Consider the following 17104-nt stretch of genomic DNA (forward strand, 5'->3'; position numbering starts at 1 on the left):
CATTCGTCATGCCACGACCGCCACTCGCCGAGAATAGGTCCATGGCCATTCTCAATAAAGCCAAGGCCGAGGGATATGCCGTGCCCGGCATGTGCTGCTACAACATCGAGTCCATCATCGCGACTGTGAGGGCCGCCGAAGCCGCTCGCTCACCGGCCATGGTGCTGCTGTTCCCCTGGGCCATACAATATGCAGGCGATTCGCTGGTCAAGGCGGCAGCCGACGCAGCACATTCTGCCAGTGTGCCAGTCTCGCTGCACCTGGACCACTGCCAGACCCCCGAGCTCGTGCGGCGGGCGGCAGACATACCAGATGGCTTTGACAGCATCATGTGCGACATGAGCCACTACGAGAAGGAGGAGAACCTGCGGTTAACTGCGGAGCTGGTCAAGTACTGCCATGAGCGCGGCATAGCCGCCGAGGCCGAGCCGGGACGCATCGAGGGAGGAGAGGACGGTGTCGCCGAGACTGCGGATTTGGAGGGTCTTTTGACCACGCCCGAGGAGGCCGAGGAGTTTGTCGCCACGGGCATCGACATGCTGGCGCCGGCGTTTGGGAACGTCCATGGAGAGTATGGGCCGCGGGGCATCCAGCTGGAGTATGATCGCCTGCAGAAAATCAATGAAAGGGTTGGTGAACGGGTTAGGCTGGTGTTGCACGGCGCGGACCCGTTTGATGAGACTATCTTTAGAAAGTGCATGGCCGGCGGCGTGACCAAGGTCAACATCAACAAGGGCATGAATAACCACTATGCGCGGGTCCAGGAGGAGATGCGCGGCAAGCCGCTTACTAGTGTCATTGAGGCGGGCACCAATGCCATGCAGAAGGCTATTGAGCAGTATATGCACTGGTTGGGGAGTGCGGGCAAGGCATGATGGGATGCTTCATGGTACTAGTAGTAGACAAATTGTCGACTGTATGTACAATTCAGGTCGGGATCCTCCTGGAAGACTCCTCCTGGAAGTACGGGGTCCAGGACACCCACCTATGAGTTGATCACCACATTTTTCTATGGACACCGGCCCATTTAGTGATAGAAAAAGACAAATACAAGCCTGGTTGCAGCATTTGAAGGAAGACTCATCTCCCAAAGAGCGCCAGGAGTCGTGTCGAACCTATTATATTCTCCGTAGGCATTTTTTAAGGAAGGAAACACCAGTCACTCCTAGCGAAACCTACATAGAATCCCCTCGGAAGGGAAGTAGCGCACGCACATGACCCGCACTCCCGCACAATTTGAATTTCGGACCTCAAATAATTATCTCGGGTACACAATCCGCCGACCCAACATGGAAGGTCTTGAGCAACTTACAACCTACATGGCAGACAACAGCCCCCTGATCGCAACCATGGCACCCCATGCGCCCGGATCTGGGGGAAGTTCCCTGCCTTCGGGGACAGAACCGACATAGGTGGCCCTTCCCAATCTCGGTTTCAGCTTCTTGGTTGCCTCAGATCCCTTCACCGCAGCAGAAACGCTATCTTCGAAGCTCTGCCTGGCTTGCATCGTTTCGGCAAACGGGATCAGCGTGTCCATCACGGTGCGGTCGCCGACTTTGGCTGGAGTGTACTGCTCCAAGTGGTGCAACGCAGTTGCCAATGACTTTGACCACACCGCGACTGGGCCTTCGGTCTTGGCCAGATCGCTGTTCTCCTCGACCGCCGTCCGCAGCGAAACAAAGAAAATGCCCAGAATACCGCCCAGCGTTCCGCCCATCTTGCTCTCGACAATGTCCTCCAGTTCGGTCAGCACCTCGACTACTGACCCCCTGGCAGTGATCTGCTTTGAGTCTATCGCGGATAACAGGGCATTTGCCCCCGTCTTCAGCGTGAGGCCGCAGTCGCCGTCTCCCATGACAGTGTCCCACTTCGTCAGATCTGGCTCGGCCGAAATCAATGCCTCACAGGCACCGCGGAGCATCTTCTCGAGTAGTTCTGGGTCGATTTTGAGATCCCTTGTATCGTCCACCCTCTTCTTCACCTCAACAGGTGGGAGAGCGAGCTGATCTGCTCGCCTTCGCCGGTGCACGTGATTCTGCGATCCGGCAACTGCTTCCCACGCAGTATCTGTCCTGGTATCGAGGAAAGCCTTGATTTGATCCAGCGAATACGAGCTACTGGCCGCGACCCCTGAAATGTTGATGACTGTGACGGAAAATGCCGGTGCGTTGAGGGATGTCTCCAAGCATCCCGCATACACTCGAACGGGTTCCATGTTCCAGTCTCTCGATAGCTGTTTGAGAAGCTCGTCGACCAGGCCGCCGAGCTCAAGGTTCGACATTCCACCAAAGTTGCTGACGAGCAATACCGTCTCGTCTCCGGGCTGGAATTTCACATAGCCTCTTTCGGGGTCCCCCTCATCCAGGCAGTACGTCAGGATCTCCTTCACCAGGCCTTCTGCCGAAGGCGCCGGTGACAGTTTTCTGTATCCAGGCTCGTTGTGCGGACCGGTGCCGATTTCCACCTCGTTCTCAGCCAGCGCGCCGTGCTCAGTCCGGCCAGGAACATGACAGTGGTCCAGCGTGGCGGCTATGCTGACCATTTGTCCGTTGAGAGCGGTGCCCAGGTCGTAGAGTTCATCTAATGAAGCGCCCTCCGCGGCTGCCGCGCCGAGGACTTTGAGCACGCCGATCTGTCCGGCAAGCCCACGCCGGCCCACGAGCGAGCCTCCTTTTTTCCCGATCGACACATCGTCACCGCACGTGAGCATGCGACATGCCTTTCCCTTTGCCTTTGTTTTTTCCGCAGCCAGGCCGAAGTGGAGGCAGTCGCCGGTGTAGTTGGTGATGACTAGCAGCGTGCCTTTGTCCGAAGGGACAGCGTCGATGGCTGCCAGGATCTGTTTGGTGCTCGGCGACGCAAAAACGTCACCTTGAACCGCCGCAGCAAGCATATTGGTGCCCACGTAGCCGGCCCACGCGGGTTCGTGGCCTGAGCCACCCCCGCTGATAATGCTGACAATGTTCCGCGGTGATTCCGGGTCGAAGACAACCCTGTTGGTCTCGTCGAGGTTAAGGCGCGGGTTGCTGGCGACGATGCCGCGGAGCGCCTTGGGCACGAGCCCCTCCAGGGAGGAGAAGAGATGCCGATTCGACATTTTGGACAGGCGGTTTTGGTTAGATCTGCGACTGACCCAACTGTGAGGAACAAGGCTAGCTCGTTGCCGAACGCGGAGTCAAGGGATGTGAGAGAGTCGGAGTTGATCGACCATATGAACACGAAGTGATCTGGACCGAGACGTAGTGCCCCATTACCCTCCATGACCTCCCAGGCCTATGAGAGACGCCAATGGTACACTTGCCGGAGGTGTACCCATGTCCATGGTTGCATGGGAGAGGGGCACCTGCACCCCGATCCCGATTTGTCTTCCACTTACATACCCGGTGTGGCGAGCTCATGCTCCTTGGGATGATCGGGATACCAAGAAGGGAAAGGTGCTCTGGCTAAAAGCAGACCTTCCCGGCTGGACATATCGATTCCCTTCGAGGTGGCAACTTTAAGTTTGACTTCACCAAACAAACCGCAACATTAGATCTTTGGAGAAGCGAGCAGCGAGAATCAACATGAGTTCACCAAGATGGCGGATTGCAATCGGGTGCGATGTCAGTACCCCACACACCTCAGCAGCCTTCTGTTACTGACATATTTGCCCCCTTAAAGGACGCAGGGGTGAACTACAAGAACAAGATCAAGGCCGACTTTGCCGCGGACCCCCGGGTGGTCTCAGTGATTGACGTTGGCACCGACGACAAGACGGCATACCCACATATTGCCGCAAAGGCAGCAAAGCTCGTTGCCGCCGGGGAGTGTGACCGCGCGCTGCTCATCTGCGGGACCGGCCTGGGAGTGGCCATCTCAGCCAACAAGATCAAGGGCATACGGGCCGTGACGGCACACGACAGCTTTTCGGTCGAAAGGGCCGTACTCAGCAACAATGCCCAGGTTCTGTGTATGGGGGAACGGGTTGTTGGGCTGGAGCTAGCCAGACGGCTGGCTAAGGAGTGGCTGGGGTATGTGTTTGATGAGACCAGCCCGAGTGCGGCCAAGGTTAAGGCGATTCATCAGTATGAGGAGGGTGAGGGCGGGTTGTCTGGGAATGGGGAGGAGGCGAGTGGCGGGTGTTAGTATGTCGTTCATGATCACAAAATCGTGGTGAGAAAGAACACTGCATCAGCATGGCTTGATCTTAGCGTCCGCACTACAAAGTTCAGCCTCTCGGGTAATGCAACCAACTCCGTCCATACGAGCTTAGGCTTGCCAAAAAGGGATATCCGAGGACTGGGTTTGCAAACTTGTTCAGCAATCCTCAAGCCTTCGGGCATCGAGTAGACGAGTACAGTACATTACCCCGAGGACTGTGGGGACAAGCCTGGCGGATTGTTGATCTTCCCCTGACAGGTTGTTCTTTAAAGTTCAAACCACCAAGAGCTGAGTGCACGCTAGTGTAAACTGGCTGCAGCATGTCAAAGTCAAAGATGCGGAGACCCGAATCCAAGAACTGAAATTTGACAGGCAGCGGTTGAGACTCCCTCGCCTCCTCAGTGACCCCGCGTGCCGGGCCCACTGAATTCGAGCCGCCAGGCTATGGATTGGATCAGGATCAGGATAGGCGCGACTAGAGCTTGAGGGAATGCTACCGTTACTACCGCCATTAAGATCCTTACACTAGCAGGGTAGGAGTCGTCCAATCCCCGTTTCTGGCTAAATTGCTTCCGTGAGACCTGCAGCATCGTGCATGCGGGACATACCCGGGACTCGAGTATGACCTCACGGTTAGCATTCATCAGACATCCGGACCATCGCTCCTCAAGACGCCGAGAAGTAAGAACGGCATTCAGTGGCTGGTGAGGTCGTGAGGAACTCGGAGAAGATACTACCTATTGAGCCTCTGTATTATGTGAGTACCTGTGACCAGTATAGACTGAAGTCTAGCTTCGTTACATATATACATCCTTAACTTAGCTTGGAACAAATAGGAAGCTAACTCGGGTGACTACAGGTTCTACAGTTTCTTGTTATTGATTGATACATCTGGAGTTTCATTATTCATTACCAACCAAGGGAACAGCTTAAGGCCAAGGGAATATGGCATCCTCCAGCCCAGGCATAACGATGACCACCGCCACCATCCTGCCGGGCCCGGATGAAACTCGGCGACCGGGCCAGCTGTTGGTCGGGGTATCAACAAAGATGTACTTCTCCCTGGCACGCACTCAATCCTTCGTAACCTCCACCATCTCTTTACTCTCCCAATCATCATCTCCCAGTTCCCAATCAGCTCAATCACGGTCGGGAGGAGCAGGACAACTTCAACAACTTGTAGAGAAAATAACCGCCTTCATCCTCCCGGACTTCATCTCCCTCACCCACGTCGCAAACACCATCTCCGCCGCCTTGCCGCCCATCAATCAACTTCTCGTAGTTGGCGCACAAAACTGTGCCGCACACCACGCCTTTGGCCCGTTGACGGGCGAGGTCTCGCCCGCCGTGTTGCGCGAGGCTGGATGCAGGATTGTCATGGTCGGCCATGCCGAGCGCAGAAGGTTGTTTGGGGAGGGGGATCCCGATGGGCGGGTGGTCAGGGACAAGGTTGCGGGTGTGTTGAGGAATGGGATGGTCCCGTTGATCTGTGTAGGGGAGGTGGGTAGGCCTGAACCGGAGTCTGACGGTGCGGAGGGTGGTGATGGTGATGCAGGGGTGCGGGCTGCGGTTGAGGAGGTGGTTGGCCAGGTGCAGGCTGCGCTGCGAGGGTTGAGCGAGGAGGTGTTGAACGGTCAGCTTAAGGGAGACTCTGGGGAGGAAGATAAGGGAGAGATTATTTTGGCGTATGAGCCGGTCTGGGCTATTGGCGCGCCGGAACCGGCTGCGGCAGAGTATGTTAGGGCGGTTGTCAGGAGGGTGAGGGAGAGTGAAGTGCTGAAGGGGTGGCCAGGGAGGGTGAGGATTGTTTATGGCGGCGCGGCCAAGCCGGGGATGTGGGGGCGGCTGGGAGGGGACTTGGATGGGTTGTTTCTGGGCAGGTTTGCGCACCAGCCGGAGCAGTTTGTGAAGATCATTCACGAGGTTGCGGGGGTGGACTCGAGCGTTGGGGGTGGGTAGCTACTACTTACTACATAGCACGAGAAGAGCGATACTAGATTGGATCTTCACAGTTGCTGATGGGCTGAATGGGCTGCACATGGAGGAGGCCAATCGAATCAGTACACCAAATGCACTTTGAAAAGCTCCCGTATATAGATAGCGTGCTTGGATTGCAATATATCGATTTCACTTTGTACCATCACACCGAGCCACAAACTGTAAGTCTAGATTTGTGCTGGAGCTCTATTGACGGTCAGGTTGTGCCTGAAGTTAGGAATAGATGTTTCAGCCCGTCATCAAGCCGGTGAGAACCACTGCAGTTTCTAGTCTGCATCAGAGCTGTATGTGGTCTGAGGGAGGTTTAGCGTTTTGCCAGTGTCGGTGGCCTTCGACGGTCAAGTAAGGTACATTTTAGTCTTCAGAACATCATCACCGTTGTTACTTGTCACCAGACTCCTTCTACGCACGAAAGAGGTTACTAGGAAATTCACTTTTTCACCTAATGAAGCCGATGAAAACTATTTCAGAGACCCATTCCCGACCAGACGCCCTCAAATGACCAACGCCGAGTGACCGGATTCGCCTAGCTGCTGTTGTGCCTCACCTTCTTCTTGGGCCGCAACTCGCTGGCATACAAACGGAAGAACTCATCCGGCTGTGTGGGATGCTCGCCAGTGACGTCGTGGAAAGCCGTCGTGGAAATGTAGTTGGTCTTCCCCTCACGCACAAGGCTGTAGTACTCAAGGATGTACTCCTTTTCCGAGTCATCTATGTCTGCAGTCTTGAGGATCCTCTTTGCTTCTCGCCTGTAATGAATACTTGTCAGCTCGGCTGAAGCCAAAAGTCTTCATAGAATTGAGGCAAACTTACTCGGAGATGTTCTCATACTCCATGGTTTGGCCCAAGGCGTTGCTGGCCGCTGTAGCAAGCTCCTGGCCGGCGCAAAGCATGGGCCCGGTGACCACCATCATCTGGCCGCGGTGCTTGTCGTCAAAACCATGCGGGCCCTTCCCCGAAAGGACGTGGGCCGCTACGTTGGCGACATCCTAGTGAGGGTTAGAATCGATACAGGCTGAAGATAGTGTACTGCAAGTCACGACTTACCCCAAGGGCAACTGGTGCAAACTTGTGGCCCTCACCAAGAGGAAGAGGCAGAATCCCTTCGGCCTGAAGCTGTTGCGAATAGAGCAGGAGATTCTCCGCGTAGAAACCCGCGCTACATCTCTGGTCAGCCTGCTTGTCTTCAATTTCACTTGCATAATCCCAATTCCACCGTTAACTCACCGGATAACGCAAGGCGAGTGTCCCAGCGGGGTGCTCGGATCACCCTTAGCACTCAACACCACACTCTCAATATCAATGAACTCGCGCAGGCGCGGCTGCCTGTTCCTCTCGGCGTAGTCGCAGCCGGCCGAGCTGATGAGCAGCACGTTGGACACGCCCGCCTTCTTAGCCGCGTTGGCGAGCTCGACCGTGATGTCGAACTTGTCCTGGTGGGCGGGGGGCACGAGGCAGATGGTGTCGCACCCAACCTTCTTGAGCGTGTTGACCATCTCGCGCTCCCGGCCGGGCTTGTGCGGGACAATGACGGCGCCGAGCGACTGCAGCTCCTTGGCCTTGGGCGACGACGGGTCGAGCGACAGGCCCGTCACGCTGTCAATCTTCTTCTTGAACCGGTCATTCTTGAGGATCAGCTCGGCGATGAGGAAGCCGGTCTGCCCCTCGACGGCAGTGATGCAGACTTTGCGCGTCATGTTTATTAATTCGGATGGGATGATATTTTGGATTGGTGGTCGATGTTTTCGGATGCTGCGGTATCGTCGCGTAGTGGTTGTGTGGAATCGGGCGCGGGGAAAGCAGACTTGAAGTATAAATCAAGTTTGCAAACATTGGCAGGATTTTGTGGCACTGCCCCAGGGCAGGGTCCGGAAACGCTCAATGCCCAGCCTTGGGTGAGCTCATGAAGTCATGAATCCCTCATGATGGTGTTAGCCTTTCCCAATTGCATCCATTACGTCATGCAGTCAAGGGTTCCAGGGAGGTTGGGAAGGGACGGATGCGTCTGGGAGCCCGGAGCTTCTGTCCCTGATTGACGATGCTTCCATCTCCGCTTTTGGCAATCTAGGCGTCATTCCTTGTAATGCTTGTAATGCTCGCCACGATCCCTAGCTCCTGCTTCTCCGCATTCTGAGGAAAGGAATTCGTCTGACGATGATGGGTATTTAAACCAATTGGCCAGACACGAACACTGGATCAGAAAAGAGAAGGACAAAAGGCTGCTGTGAAGAATTAAGATATTCTTGGTTCGGTTCTCGACCAGGCACAGTATGTATAAATGAAGACGTCCCAAGAATCTGGGTTCCCCGGCCAACACTCGGGTACAGTACCACATCTGCACGCTAAGGCTCAGCCGCTTGCCCCTGACTTTAAAGTGGGTCCGCTTCATGGGTAAAGCACTACTTTAACTGCGCATGGATTTCATTCCCGCCATGATCTGAGGGTGAAATGCGGCAAAAATTGCGCAAAGTCTCATTCTCTACCGAAAATCAAAGAACTATCTGGTGAGAGCTGTCACTAATGGGCTGGGTTACCACTTTTCCAGGGCTCACCCAAAATCAAATCAGGCAGAGGGAATGGGCAAAGCCTGGGTTCGTCCCAAGCAGCCCCCTCAAAGCTCACTCCATCCCTGATTGCCCATTGAGAACTCTCAGCTCGAAAATACGTCGCAAATCAGACTGCTCTCAACTTATGAGACCTTGATTCATATCCTCGCCCAAACGTAGCCCGCAATAATTCGGCTCTCAGTGTTTATGACGAGCGATTGAAAGCATGTCAACCTCGGCGTCAGTTGACAAATCTTCCATGTCCGTCTGTTTCTGATGGCGCCCTCCGTGCGTCACCGATTGATTCTCAAAATAGACCAACATCTCCTGGAGATTGCAGAGGGCTTGAAGCTTGACCAAAACTCGCTCTGTCCCGTAGTTCGCCCCATTGGAATTCCCAGCCTTGAATATGCCAGGCGAGATGGCCAGGCCCACGATGTGTTTTCGGTCGGCTGAATCACGGCGATCGAAAAGTGGGACGTCTTTGGTAATTTCCATCGTCTGGTCATCGAAGTGGAATCCAAAGCTCGGCGGTTCGACCAAAGGCAATTTTACTCGAGTGATGAAGACATGGAAGTCCGCCTTTGACAGTCTGAATATCTCATCTAGCTTGGCCGCTTCGCCGACGATTTTGTAAGCATCGAGACGCATGTCAGGCTCATTGAAATGATTCCCAGTCATGGCGTGCTTCAGGTAGTCAAGCATCGTGTTGGACAATTCCGCAATCGAGTATTTCTTGTCGTGGGTGTTGAATTGGGAAAGAAACTGTGCCGAGTGGACACGCCAGTCATGGAACTTGGCTAGAATACTAGTAGTATTCGTCCGGGGATCAAGGCCGGAGTTTCGGGCAATAAGTTCTGGTCGAGGATTTGTTAGCCAAACTACACAGCCTGATATTGCAAAGCACCTAAATTGCATTCGACTTACTCCGAATTATCTCGGAGGAGCTTCCCAGAAGCTTTCCAGCCTCTCCACCCCAGAGACTGGAGCGCAAATCAAATACCCGAAAGCAGAGGAAATGCCAAATCCATGACTCGAAGAGAATTGGACGGAGAATGGGGAGTTGCAGCGTCGTTGCAATATGAGGCAGCCAACGGAATTCTTGTTTCTGCTCCAGCAGGCGGAGGGTAGGAGGATCCAAGGGTCCTGACAGATAGCTCGAGATGAACTGGCGGATGGAAAAGCCGAGGACTTTCCATTTCTTCATGATTTCAGTGTCCGAGACTTTCGGAGCCGTGAAGAAGGCCTTGCTTTTGAGTTCCTCTAGTTCCCTCGAGAAATCCGCAGTCTGGGTTCGAATCTGCTTCGCTTGTTGCATATTTGTCTGTTTCAGCTGGCCCAACTCGTTCCTCAACTCCGTAACCATTCTTTTGCACTTGGTTACCCTTGTGCGCAACTGGATTGTTTCGCGGATGCCTGTTCCTGACTGTCCGTCGATCCCGAGAAAAAGTTGCCCAGGCTCCAACCCGAGTCTTGATTGGGACGAGCCAGCTGCTGCCCGGAGTTGTCAAGGTTACCTTGCATTTCCAAGCGCTCTGAAGAGTTATTGTTCATGACTTGTTGAAAGCCTCTGATCAGTCGAGTGAGCTCCTCAATCCTTTCGCTCTGTCGGGCGTTTTCCTCTCTGAGTGCCTTGAACTCAGACTTCGTCTGACTGATGAAGTCCTCCATAGCTGAGATAATACCGCCTGTACTGGCTGGGGCATGTTGTGTAAGCATCAAAGGCCCGCTGCTATGCTGAAACACCGATCCTGATTGGGGTCCACGACTTCGTGTGCCATGATCGAGATGCTGTCGCTGCTCATCGGCTTCCGACTCCTTCTTGATGACCTCAGCAGGAAACGATTCCCTTCCATGGTCATTTGGGGGCAGCGATCCAAGAGCGCGTTCCTTTGGATCCTGACCTGTCATGTCTGTTGCCATGGAATCGTACTTGAAGTTGCACGTTTCTGCAGGATGTGAGCTGCGATTGAGTATTATCGGCAAAAGAAAAGTGACGGAGGATCAGAGAGTATGTCAGTTACCTTACGAGATTTGGGTCTCTTGATATTGCCAATAAACTGATGAAGAGACAACAAACTGAAAGCACTTTGGTGTGCTGTTGGTGGTGGTGAAATGGGATTGTGTGAGTCTTGTTAGAATCGACAAAGAAAAAAAAAAAAGCCAAGGTACCTGAGCTCGTGAGTGGCTCAGATTTCCCGTTAGAAAGCGTGAACAAGTTGTTGGCAAAACTTGTCCTATTGAGTCAGGAGTGGCCGCGTGGCAGGACTCAGAAATAGTAGAAGTCGGGGACTCGAATGAAGAATTAGGCCAAGCTTGTTGTGTGAGGAAGAGTAGGTTTTTGATGAGGTACCAAGACATCAACCACTGATGGGATGAAAAAAGGTCGAGGAGGAGAGCGAAGCTTTCTACGGAGGGTCTTTATTCTTAATGACTCCGACTTAATCCAGGTACAGGTAGGCTGGGTACCGTACGTTTCGCAGCTTCCTTCGATTGCCCGCAGCCAGCCACCCTAGCCACTAGCAGGTCCCAGATCTACGTGAATTTCTTTGCTTGCGCACATTTGGAAGGCATGTCTGCAGTGAGTGATGTCGCGTTCAGGTGAATCGCGGTTTGCTGAGAGCCTGAGACTGATGTCCTCATGTTCACTTCCCTCCTACTACTCAATACTACTACAGTACAAGCCTTGATATGATGTTTATTAGTTTGCCATGGAATTGGGAATTCAGCTTCAGCACCAATCTCACAGAAATCATGTGCAGTATCAGTGCGACGGCCAGCTGGACAGTCAATATAGGTACCATAGCCACATCTTGATAAGCTCTTAAGCTCAACAGAACTGCCCAACTACGCAGCAGAATCCTTGGGTCTTCTCCGTTCTGGCTCAAGCCGTCCTGCTTAGGTCCTGGTTTCGTAGTCGACGACTACATGTTTGGAACCCTGTCTCTTCCCATCGTGATAGATAGCGAAGTCGAGTGATCAACCACTGCATGTTAGTGCTACATCATAGTTGAGATCATAGAAAACCTTTCCCAGAGGATTGGTACAGGTGGGCAACGTTGACATGTCGATCTCTGTTTCCCATTGAACGTCACACAGCTTCGTCACCCTCTCATTAAATCTGGTAGGTGGGGGCCAGGCCGAGGAGATGTAGATGTCGGTAGCCCAAGGCTTCTTGGCCGTTTCATCGATGGGATACAGACAGTGCATCTCGATTCTCGGGGTATTGTTTCCTGACAATTCTTCACCCTACTCTCAGTCAGCTTGCAGCATTGGTGATGCTTCAGGACACGCGCACCATCTTGATTAGCCAACCCATTTGATCTTTGGCCTTCCAAGCTTGTTCGTCCTCATCCCACACCTTGTCCACAGGGTTGTGCACTGCCGGATTCCATGAGACCCATTGCACCAACCCATAGCTTGCACGAGCGATTCGAGATTCAACCTTTACCGAAAAGGTCGAAATGCCTCTCAAGCTCGCTGCGTGAATAACCGCTCCGCGGCAAATTGCCGTCCACCTGTGCCAAGAGTCAGTAACGCTCTGAAGTAGAACAGTGTAGGCGAGTGGCTCGTCATACGGGCCTGATCCGCGGGACTGCAAGACTTCAATATCCCCCGATATCTCTTTGAGGGCGGTAAGAAGGTGCCTGCATCTCCCAAAGCCTCCAACCATGATGATATACTGAAACAGGTGAAAGGATTGTCAGCAGAAGATAGTAAACTCGGACGATATGATGACTGGTACCTTCGAGTTCTTTCCCTTGGCAACATGAACTGCGGTCACCTGTTCGCCAACCAGTCTGCAGATCTTGTCAACTGTTGGGCGGAAAGCTGATTCCACATCCCCGGATGTCAATGTTATCTTTGGCAGCGAGCCGCCTGCAATGAGCGTCCTGACATCGACACACTCAAATGGCATATTCAAGTTCCAAACCCTCTGCATACCATCGAAAGCCGGTTTGATTCCGTGCTCCCATTTATCGTGGAAGAGTCGGTGGCGAATCTCCGCCTTCATTTTTTTTCTATTTTTTTCTGCCAAACTTTTCCTTCACAATCTCGATAAAAGCCTCATCAACGAAGACAGAACCGCAGAGATCACCTGGCCTTGGTCAGTCTGCATCCCGCTTATGGGATGGTGCCACTGGGATCGTGAGCAGCACCGTTAGGCATCTACTAGAGCATACCTTGACCCCTGGCACATTCTTTAACCACCATGGGCGCAATGCTGACGACGTCGTAGCTGATGAGGTCGACTGTGCCGCCACCACAGTCCACAACCACAAAACTGTCGCCGACCTGAGGGTATGTCAGTACGCTTTCAAGATGAAGGTTTGAACTTCGAGGTAGCATACCTTGATGTCATTGCGCCCTTCCATATCTGCAAGGGTTACCAGCGCGGCAGCCTCGGGCTCCGATATGAAGCTGAGTTCGGTGTCGCCGGCAGTTCGTTCCGCGAGCATGCCCGCGTCACTCGCAGCCTCTCTCATTCGGTTGCGGGCATAATCCGGCCAAATGGCCGGCAGAGTGATAACAATATGGAACTTGGAAAAGTTGACCAAGTTCCGACTGACTGTCTCGGTAATACGCTGTGTGGTATGATTCCACAGGTGCCTCAGGAAAAGTGCAATGACCTCGATTGCCGTCTTGTTGTGCTTCTTCAGGTAGGCACGAGCTTGTTCAATCTTGGCCGAGCTGCGGACATCCTCCGGGAGGTCTTCTTCGTCGATCAACAGAAGCTTGAACCATTTCACCTGATCCACATCGTACGGGATGGAATAGCCCCAATTGACTTTGCCATTGGAACCGAACGAAAGGGCTGTGGGCGCCTTTTCCTCGTCAAAATTTGAGTGAATATCTGACTCCCAGCTGGAAACCACCTCCAGTCGCTCAATCTTGTTCGACCAGGTAAAAGCGACGCCGGAGTACGTGGTTCCAAAATCAATTCCCACAATGATTGTGTTGTCCGTTCTATCCAATTCGCAAGCCATGGTTGCATTCAAGCAAGTCTTGAGTTGCTCGTGAGCAAACGGAAAAGTGAAGTAGGATTGAGAGCAGGATATTGTTGTGAGTAGAGCTGCGGAGACACGGTAGGGGATGGAAGGAAAGAGGTGGAGGAGCCAATTTTTAAGCTCGCTGGAAATGCTATAGTGAGAAAGAAGAATCACGAAGAAAGAGTGAGAGAAGGTTGATCAAACCAAAAAGGCAGTGCTGGAAAGGATCGGAGAAAGGGCTGAAGCAACAACAAACGTTAGACGCTGGAAGTGTAGATAGGAACCGGTCTCAACCTTAGCATCCTTAGGAGCGGTCATTGAACTTCTCAAAGGCAAATAACAATGGTTTATCTCTAAGCAAGACTACAAGCTCCAGGAAATCAGCAATTTTCTATCCATATTACCAACAGCGATATATCAGGTTAGCAACTACAGCTTGTGGACCGATCTCCATGTGTTTATGCTTGGTCGGTGGTCCGGTGACATCTCGGTGTCCAACATCTAGCAGCGGTGACTTATATCGTGACAGAATTGCAACATTTCTGGTTCAACCTACGTTATAACCAACGCCTCAGAATGCTTTGTAGTAGTACTAGCAGTTACATTGCTTGGTGGGCAGGTACGACCAAAAGGACTCGCAACTTCCCAGGTCCCAACTTCAATTGGATTTTGAAACCCCGGCATAGCATTTTGAACTTGCACTTTCTCAAATCATCTTTGCACGTTGTTTGCCTCGGCTTTGTCAAATCGTGAGTACACTGCAGCTTCTGTGGAGCACACATCTTCATGAGTCCATCTATACGGATGGGAACCTCGAGCACCTATGATACAGTACGTACGGCAGCGCAGCGTGGATGGTAGTGATACTTGGCCCGTTAGAATCACTGCCTTGCAAAGCACATCAGACATCTTATTGTATACAATGGCTCAGATGGATATGAAGCCACCGAACCAGACAGCAGCTGGCAACAAGCGAGACTGCAAGATCATCACGAGACCATCAGAACGATGTCAACCGCAAATGGCATAGCCTTCCAGCGAGGCACCCTGCCAAACCTTGACCAACCCGGCTGTCAACGCTCTTGCATCCGGTCCCAAGATCGGTTGTCGTTTCCGAGAGACCCACCCATCTGCCTCGATCTGCCGGTGTCGCTGGCACTGCCGAAGGGAACATGGTGTAAGGAGCGCCAAAGGCAAAGGCTGCCGCGAGATTGCAAGATATCCAATTATCCAACTGCCGCAAGACAGGTAATATCTGGCATGGTTTGGAGCTTGCCCATTCCACTGCCACGGCTAATACCCGCAGTTATAGTGCTACCGCCACCTCGCTATGCGTCCGAGAACCGTCGCCCGTCTACACACCATCCCAACCAGGTCCGCAAGAATCGGCTCGGAAGCTCAACCGAAACCTCGCAGGGAACATGCCTTCTGCACCCCGCACGGCTACCGCGTTGCATCAACATGACAACCGCCCGCTACCCCGGCCACCTCGTGGGCATAGGACCCATCCAACCAGAGCCTCGCACCTAAACAAGCATGCGGCCTCAGCAAGTTGGGATGTGACCGCCCTGATACTATTGCTGGATGTCATAGGTTGAGACATTGTCGTCGCCCTCGAATACAGCACATGCGTAGTATACCCCCGATGTTGAATGGATGGCAAGTAAGGAACACTTTGCCCCTGAGGGTACCAAGACTTCGAGTCGTCATGGAGGCTATATCCAGTTTATTGCTATTGATTGAGCGACTCTAGTATGGCACTGCCATCTGGATAATGTGAGGGAAATATCGACGGATCTAGCAACTGGCTGGTTAATTCTTTGACTGGATTTGGTCACTCGGTTGATCGTTTCCCAACGCCTGGCTCAGAGAGAGCGAGCGTTGAAGTATTTAAAGTCGTTCCAAATTGCACTGCTTGCTCTCGTTGGGCCCTTTGTCAACTTCATCTTCCGCGAAACGTCCTGCCAAAGTGTACCTTTTCAAGATGAAGCCGCTCTCGCTCGCTCTCGCGCTCGCCGTGCCAACCGAGGCCTATCTTCGCTTCGGTTGTGCTACTCTGAGTGTTCAACGTCTTGACCCCATCGTCGAGCCTGGCAAGATCCCTTCGTCCCATGTCCACCAGATTGTCGGCGGGAATGCCTTCAACGCAACGGTTGAACCGGGCAGCGACGTTGCCGCCAAGGCGACCTGCACCACCTGCTCCTTCAGGTACCATCGCCTGGCCCCATAACTTCTACATTGCTGGCCTTTGAAGTAGCTAACATAATGTTCAGTGAGGACTTCAGCAACTACTGGACTGCGGTCCTGTACTTCAAGGCTCGCAACGGGTCGTACAAGCGGGTGCAGCAGTATCCCAACGCGCTCTTAGGAGACCTGACGGGCGGCATGACCGTGTACTACATGCAGGCCGACTTCAGCAGCAACGGCAAGCAGAAGATCACCTCGTTTAAGCCTGTCAGTCTACCCCTGAACCCCTGACCCCGAAACCACAACTTACTTACATCACATTGCTACCCTCCAGGGTTTCCGCATGACGGTCGGCAGCCCGACCAACACGGCGGGCAAGCACCCCGGTCTGCGGTACACCTGCCTACAAGACATCATGACCCGCTTCCCCGAAACCGCCGAATTCCCCAAACAACCCTGCCCGGCGGGGATCATGGCGATCCACCACTTCCCAGCCTGCTGGGACGGCAAGAACCTGGACACGCCCAACCATCAAGACCACATGTACTACAGCGGCACAGGCGGGTTTGTAACACACGGGCCGTGCCCTGCCTCGCACCCGGTGCGCATGCCGCACGTCGCGCTCGAGACCATGTGGGACACGCGGCCGTTCAACGATAAATCGCTGTGGCCGACCGACGGGTCGCAGCCGTTTGTCTGGAGCTACCAGGACAAGCAAGGGTTCGGCACGCATGCGGATTATCTGTTTGGGTGGAAGGGTGATGCGCTCCAGAGAGCTATGGACTCGACGAGCCTGCTGAGCAACGGGCTCAAGACACAGACTGTGGCGCAGTCGAACAAGTGCAAGATTAATCCGAGTGTGAGGGAGGATATTGATGGCTGTGAGTATATCCATTTGATTTTCTACGTACTATTCAGAGGGTATCTGTGGACTGACGGGTTCTAGGGCTCGACAAGCTTCCCGGCCAGTAAACTGGAATCGTTACCTACCGCGCAATGGGTTGCGGAGGTGCGTATGGAGAGCTTGACTGCTTGGAGGAACCCGTTACGTGAAATTGCGGCAGTGATGTGTGTACACTCGTAGTGTTCGTACAGGTATCTGGCCAAACGTTCGTTATTGTATGCGAGAGTAGTCGGTCCTTTCCTTTGCGGCCAAATACCTTCTTCTTCTTCCTGTTAGCGGCTGTAGAAACCCGTTTGGGATGGAATTGTAATCAAATATGAAAACACACAGTGTTCACA

At 53.3% G+C, this 17104-nt stretch overlaps 8 protein-coding genes across 8 annotated transcripts; 4 read left to right on the top strand and 4 right to left on the bottom strand.

Moving 5' to 3' along the window:
• Positions 1-8: 8 nt before the first annotated feature.
• N656DRAFT_757639 (aldolase) lies at positions 9-875 on the top strand (the record flags this gene model as incomplete). Its single annotated transcript, XM_064813151.1, has 1 exon — positions 9-875. The coding sequence occupies one exon, from the start codon at positions 9-11 to the stop codon at positions 873-875; it is 867 nt and encodes a 288-aa protein (XP_064667783.1).
• Position 876: 1 nt separating this feature from the next.
• Positions 877-3506, bottom strand: N656DRAFT_781854 (dihydroxyacetone kinase). Its single transcript, XM_064815657.1, has one exon. It carries the CDS (start codon positions 3095-3097, stop codon positions 1316-1318), a length of 1782 nt encoding a protein of 593 aa, XP_064667784.1. The 5' UTR covers positions 3098-3506; the 3' UTR covers positions 877-1315.
• Positions 3507-3520: 14 nt separating this feature from the next.
• On the top strand, positions 3521-4125 carry N656DRAFT_757645 (Ribose/galactose isomerase-like protein; the record flags this gene model as incomplete). The annotated part of the gene is made up of 2 exons (XM_064813152.1): positions 3521-3602; positions 3661-4125. The coding sequence occupies exons 1-2, from the start codon at positions 3564-3566 to the stop codon at positions 4123-4125; spliced, it is 504 nt and encodes a 167-aa protein (XP_064667785.1). The 5' UTR covers positions 3521-3563.
• A 1065-nt stretch (positions 4126-5190) lies between these two features.
• On the top strand, positions 5191-6099 carry N656DRAFT_791166 (Triosephosphate isomerase; the record flags this gene model as incomplete). Its single annotated transcript, XM_064816946.1, has 1 exon — positions 5191-6099. The coding sequence occupies one exon, from the start codon at positions 5191-5193 to the stop codon at positions 6097-6099; it is 909 nt and encodes a 302-aa protein (XP_064667786.1).
• A 565-nt stretch (positions 6100-6664) lies between these two features.
• N656DRAFT_800120 (NAD(P)-binding protein) lies at positions 6665-7835 on the bottom strand (the record flags this gene model as incomplete). Its single annotated transcript, XM_064817968.1, has 4 exons — positions 6665-6887; positions 6952-7127; positions 7186-7297; positions 7366-7835. 4 exons carry the CDS (start codon positions 7833-7835, stop codon positions 6665-6667), a joined length of 981 nt encoding a protein of 326 aa, XP_064667787.1.
• A 1047-nt stretch (positions 7836-8882) lies between these two features.
• On the bottom strand, positions 8883-10050 carry N656DRAFT_830865 (uncharacterized protein; the record flags this gene model as incomplete). The annotated part of the gene is made up of 2 exons (XM_064818611.1): positions 8883-9541; positions 9612-10050. 2 exons carry the CDS (start codon positions 10048-10050, stop codon positions 8883-8885), a joined length of 1098 nt encoding a protein of 365 aa, XP_064667788.1.
• A 1524-nt stretch (positions 10051-11574) lies between these two features.
• N656DRAFT_838473 (actin-like ATPase domain-containing protein) lies at positions 11575-13672 on the bottom strand (the record flags this gene model as incomplete). The annotated part of the gene is made up of 7 exons (XM_064818861.1): positions 11575-11933; positions 11983-12202; positions 12263-12366; positions 12460-12693; positions 12737-12783; positions 12944-12980; positions 13037-13672. The coding sequence occupies 7 exons, from the start codon at positions 13670-13672 to the stop codon at positions 11664-11666; spliced, it is 1548 nt and encodes a 515-aa protein (XP_064667789.1). The 3' UTR covers positions 11575-11663.
• Positions 13673-15635: 1963 nt separating this feature from the next.
• Positions 15636-16834, top strand: N656DRAFT_757651 (uncharacterized protein; the record flags this gene model as incomplete). The annotated part of the gene is made up of 4 exons (XM_064813153.1): positions 15636-15883; positions 15949-16129; positions 16197-16743; positions 16809-16834. The coding sequence occupies exons 1-4, from the start codon at positions 15660-15662 to the stop codon at positions 16832-16834; spliced, it is 978 nt and encodes a 325-aa protein (XP_064667790.1). The 5' UTR covers positions 15636-15659.
• Between the last annotated feature and the right edge of the window lie 270 nt (positions 16835-17104).

This window comes from Canariomyces notabilis, assembly GCF_033297395.1.
Source record: "Canariomyces notabilis strain CBS 508.74 unplaced genomic scaffold N656scaffold_20, whole genome shotgun sequence".
NCBI lineage: Eukaryota > Fungi > Ascomycota > Sordariomycetes > Sordariales > Chaetomiaceae > Canariomyces > Canariomyces notabilis.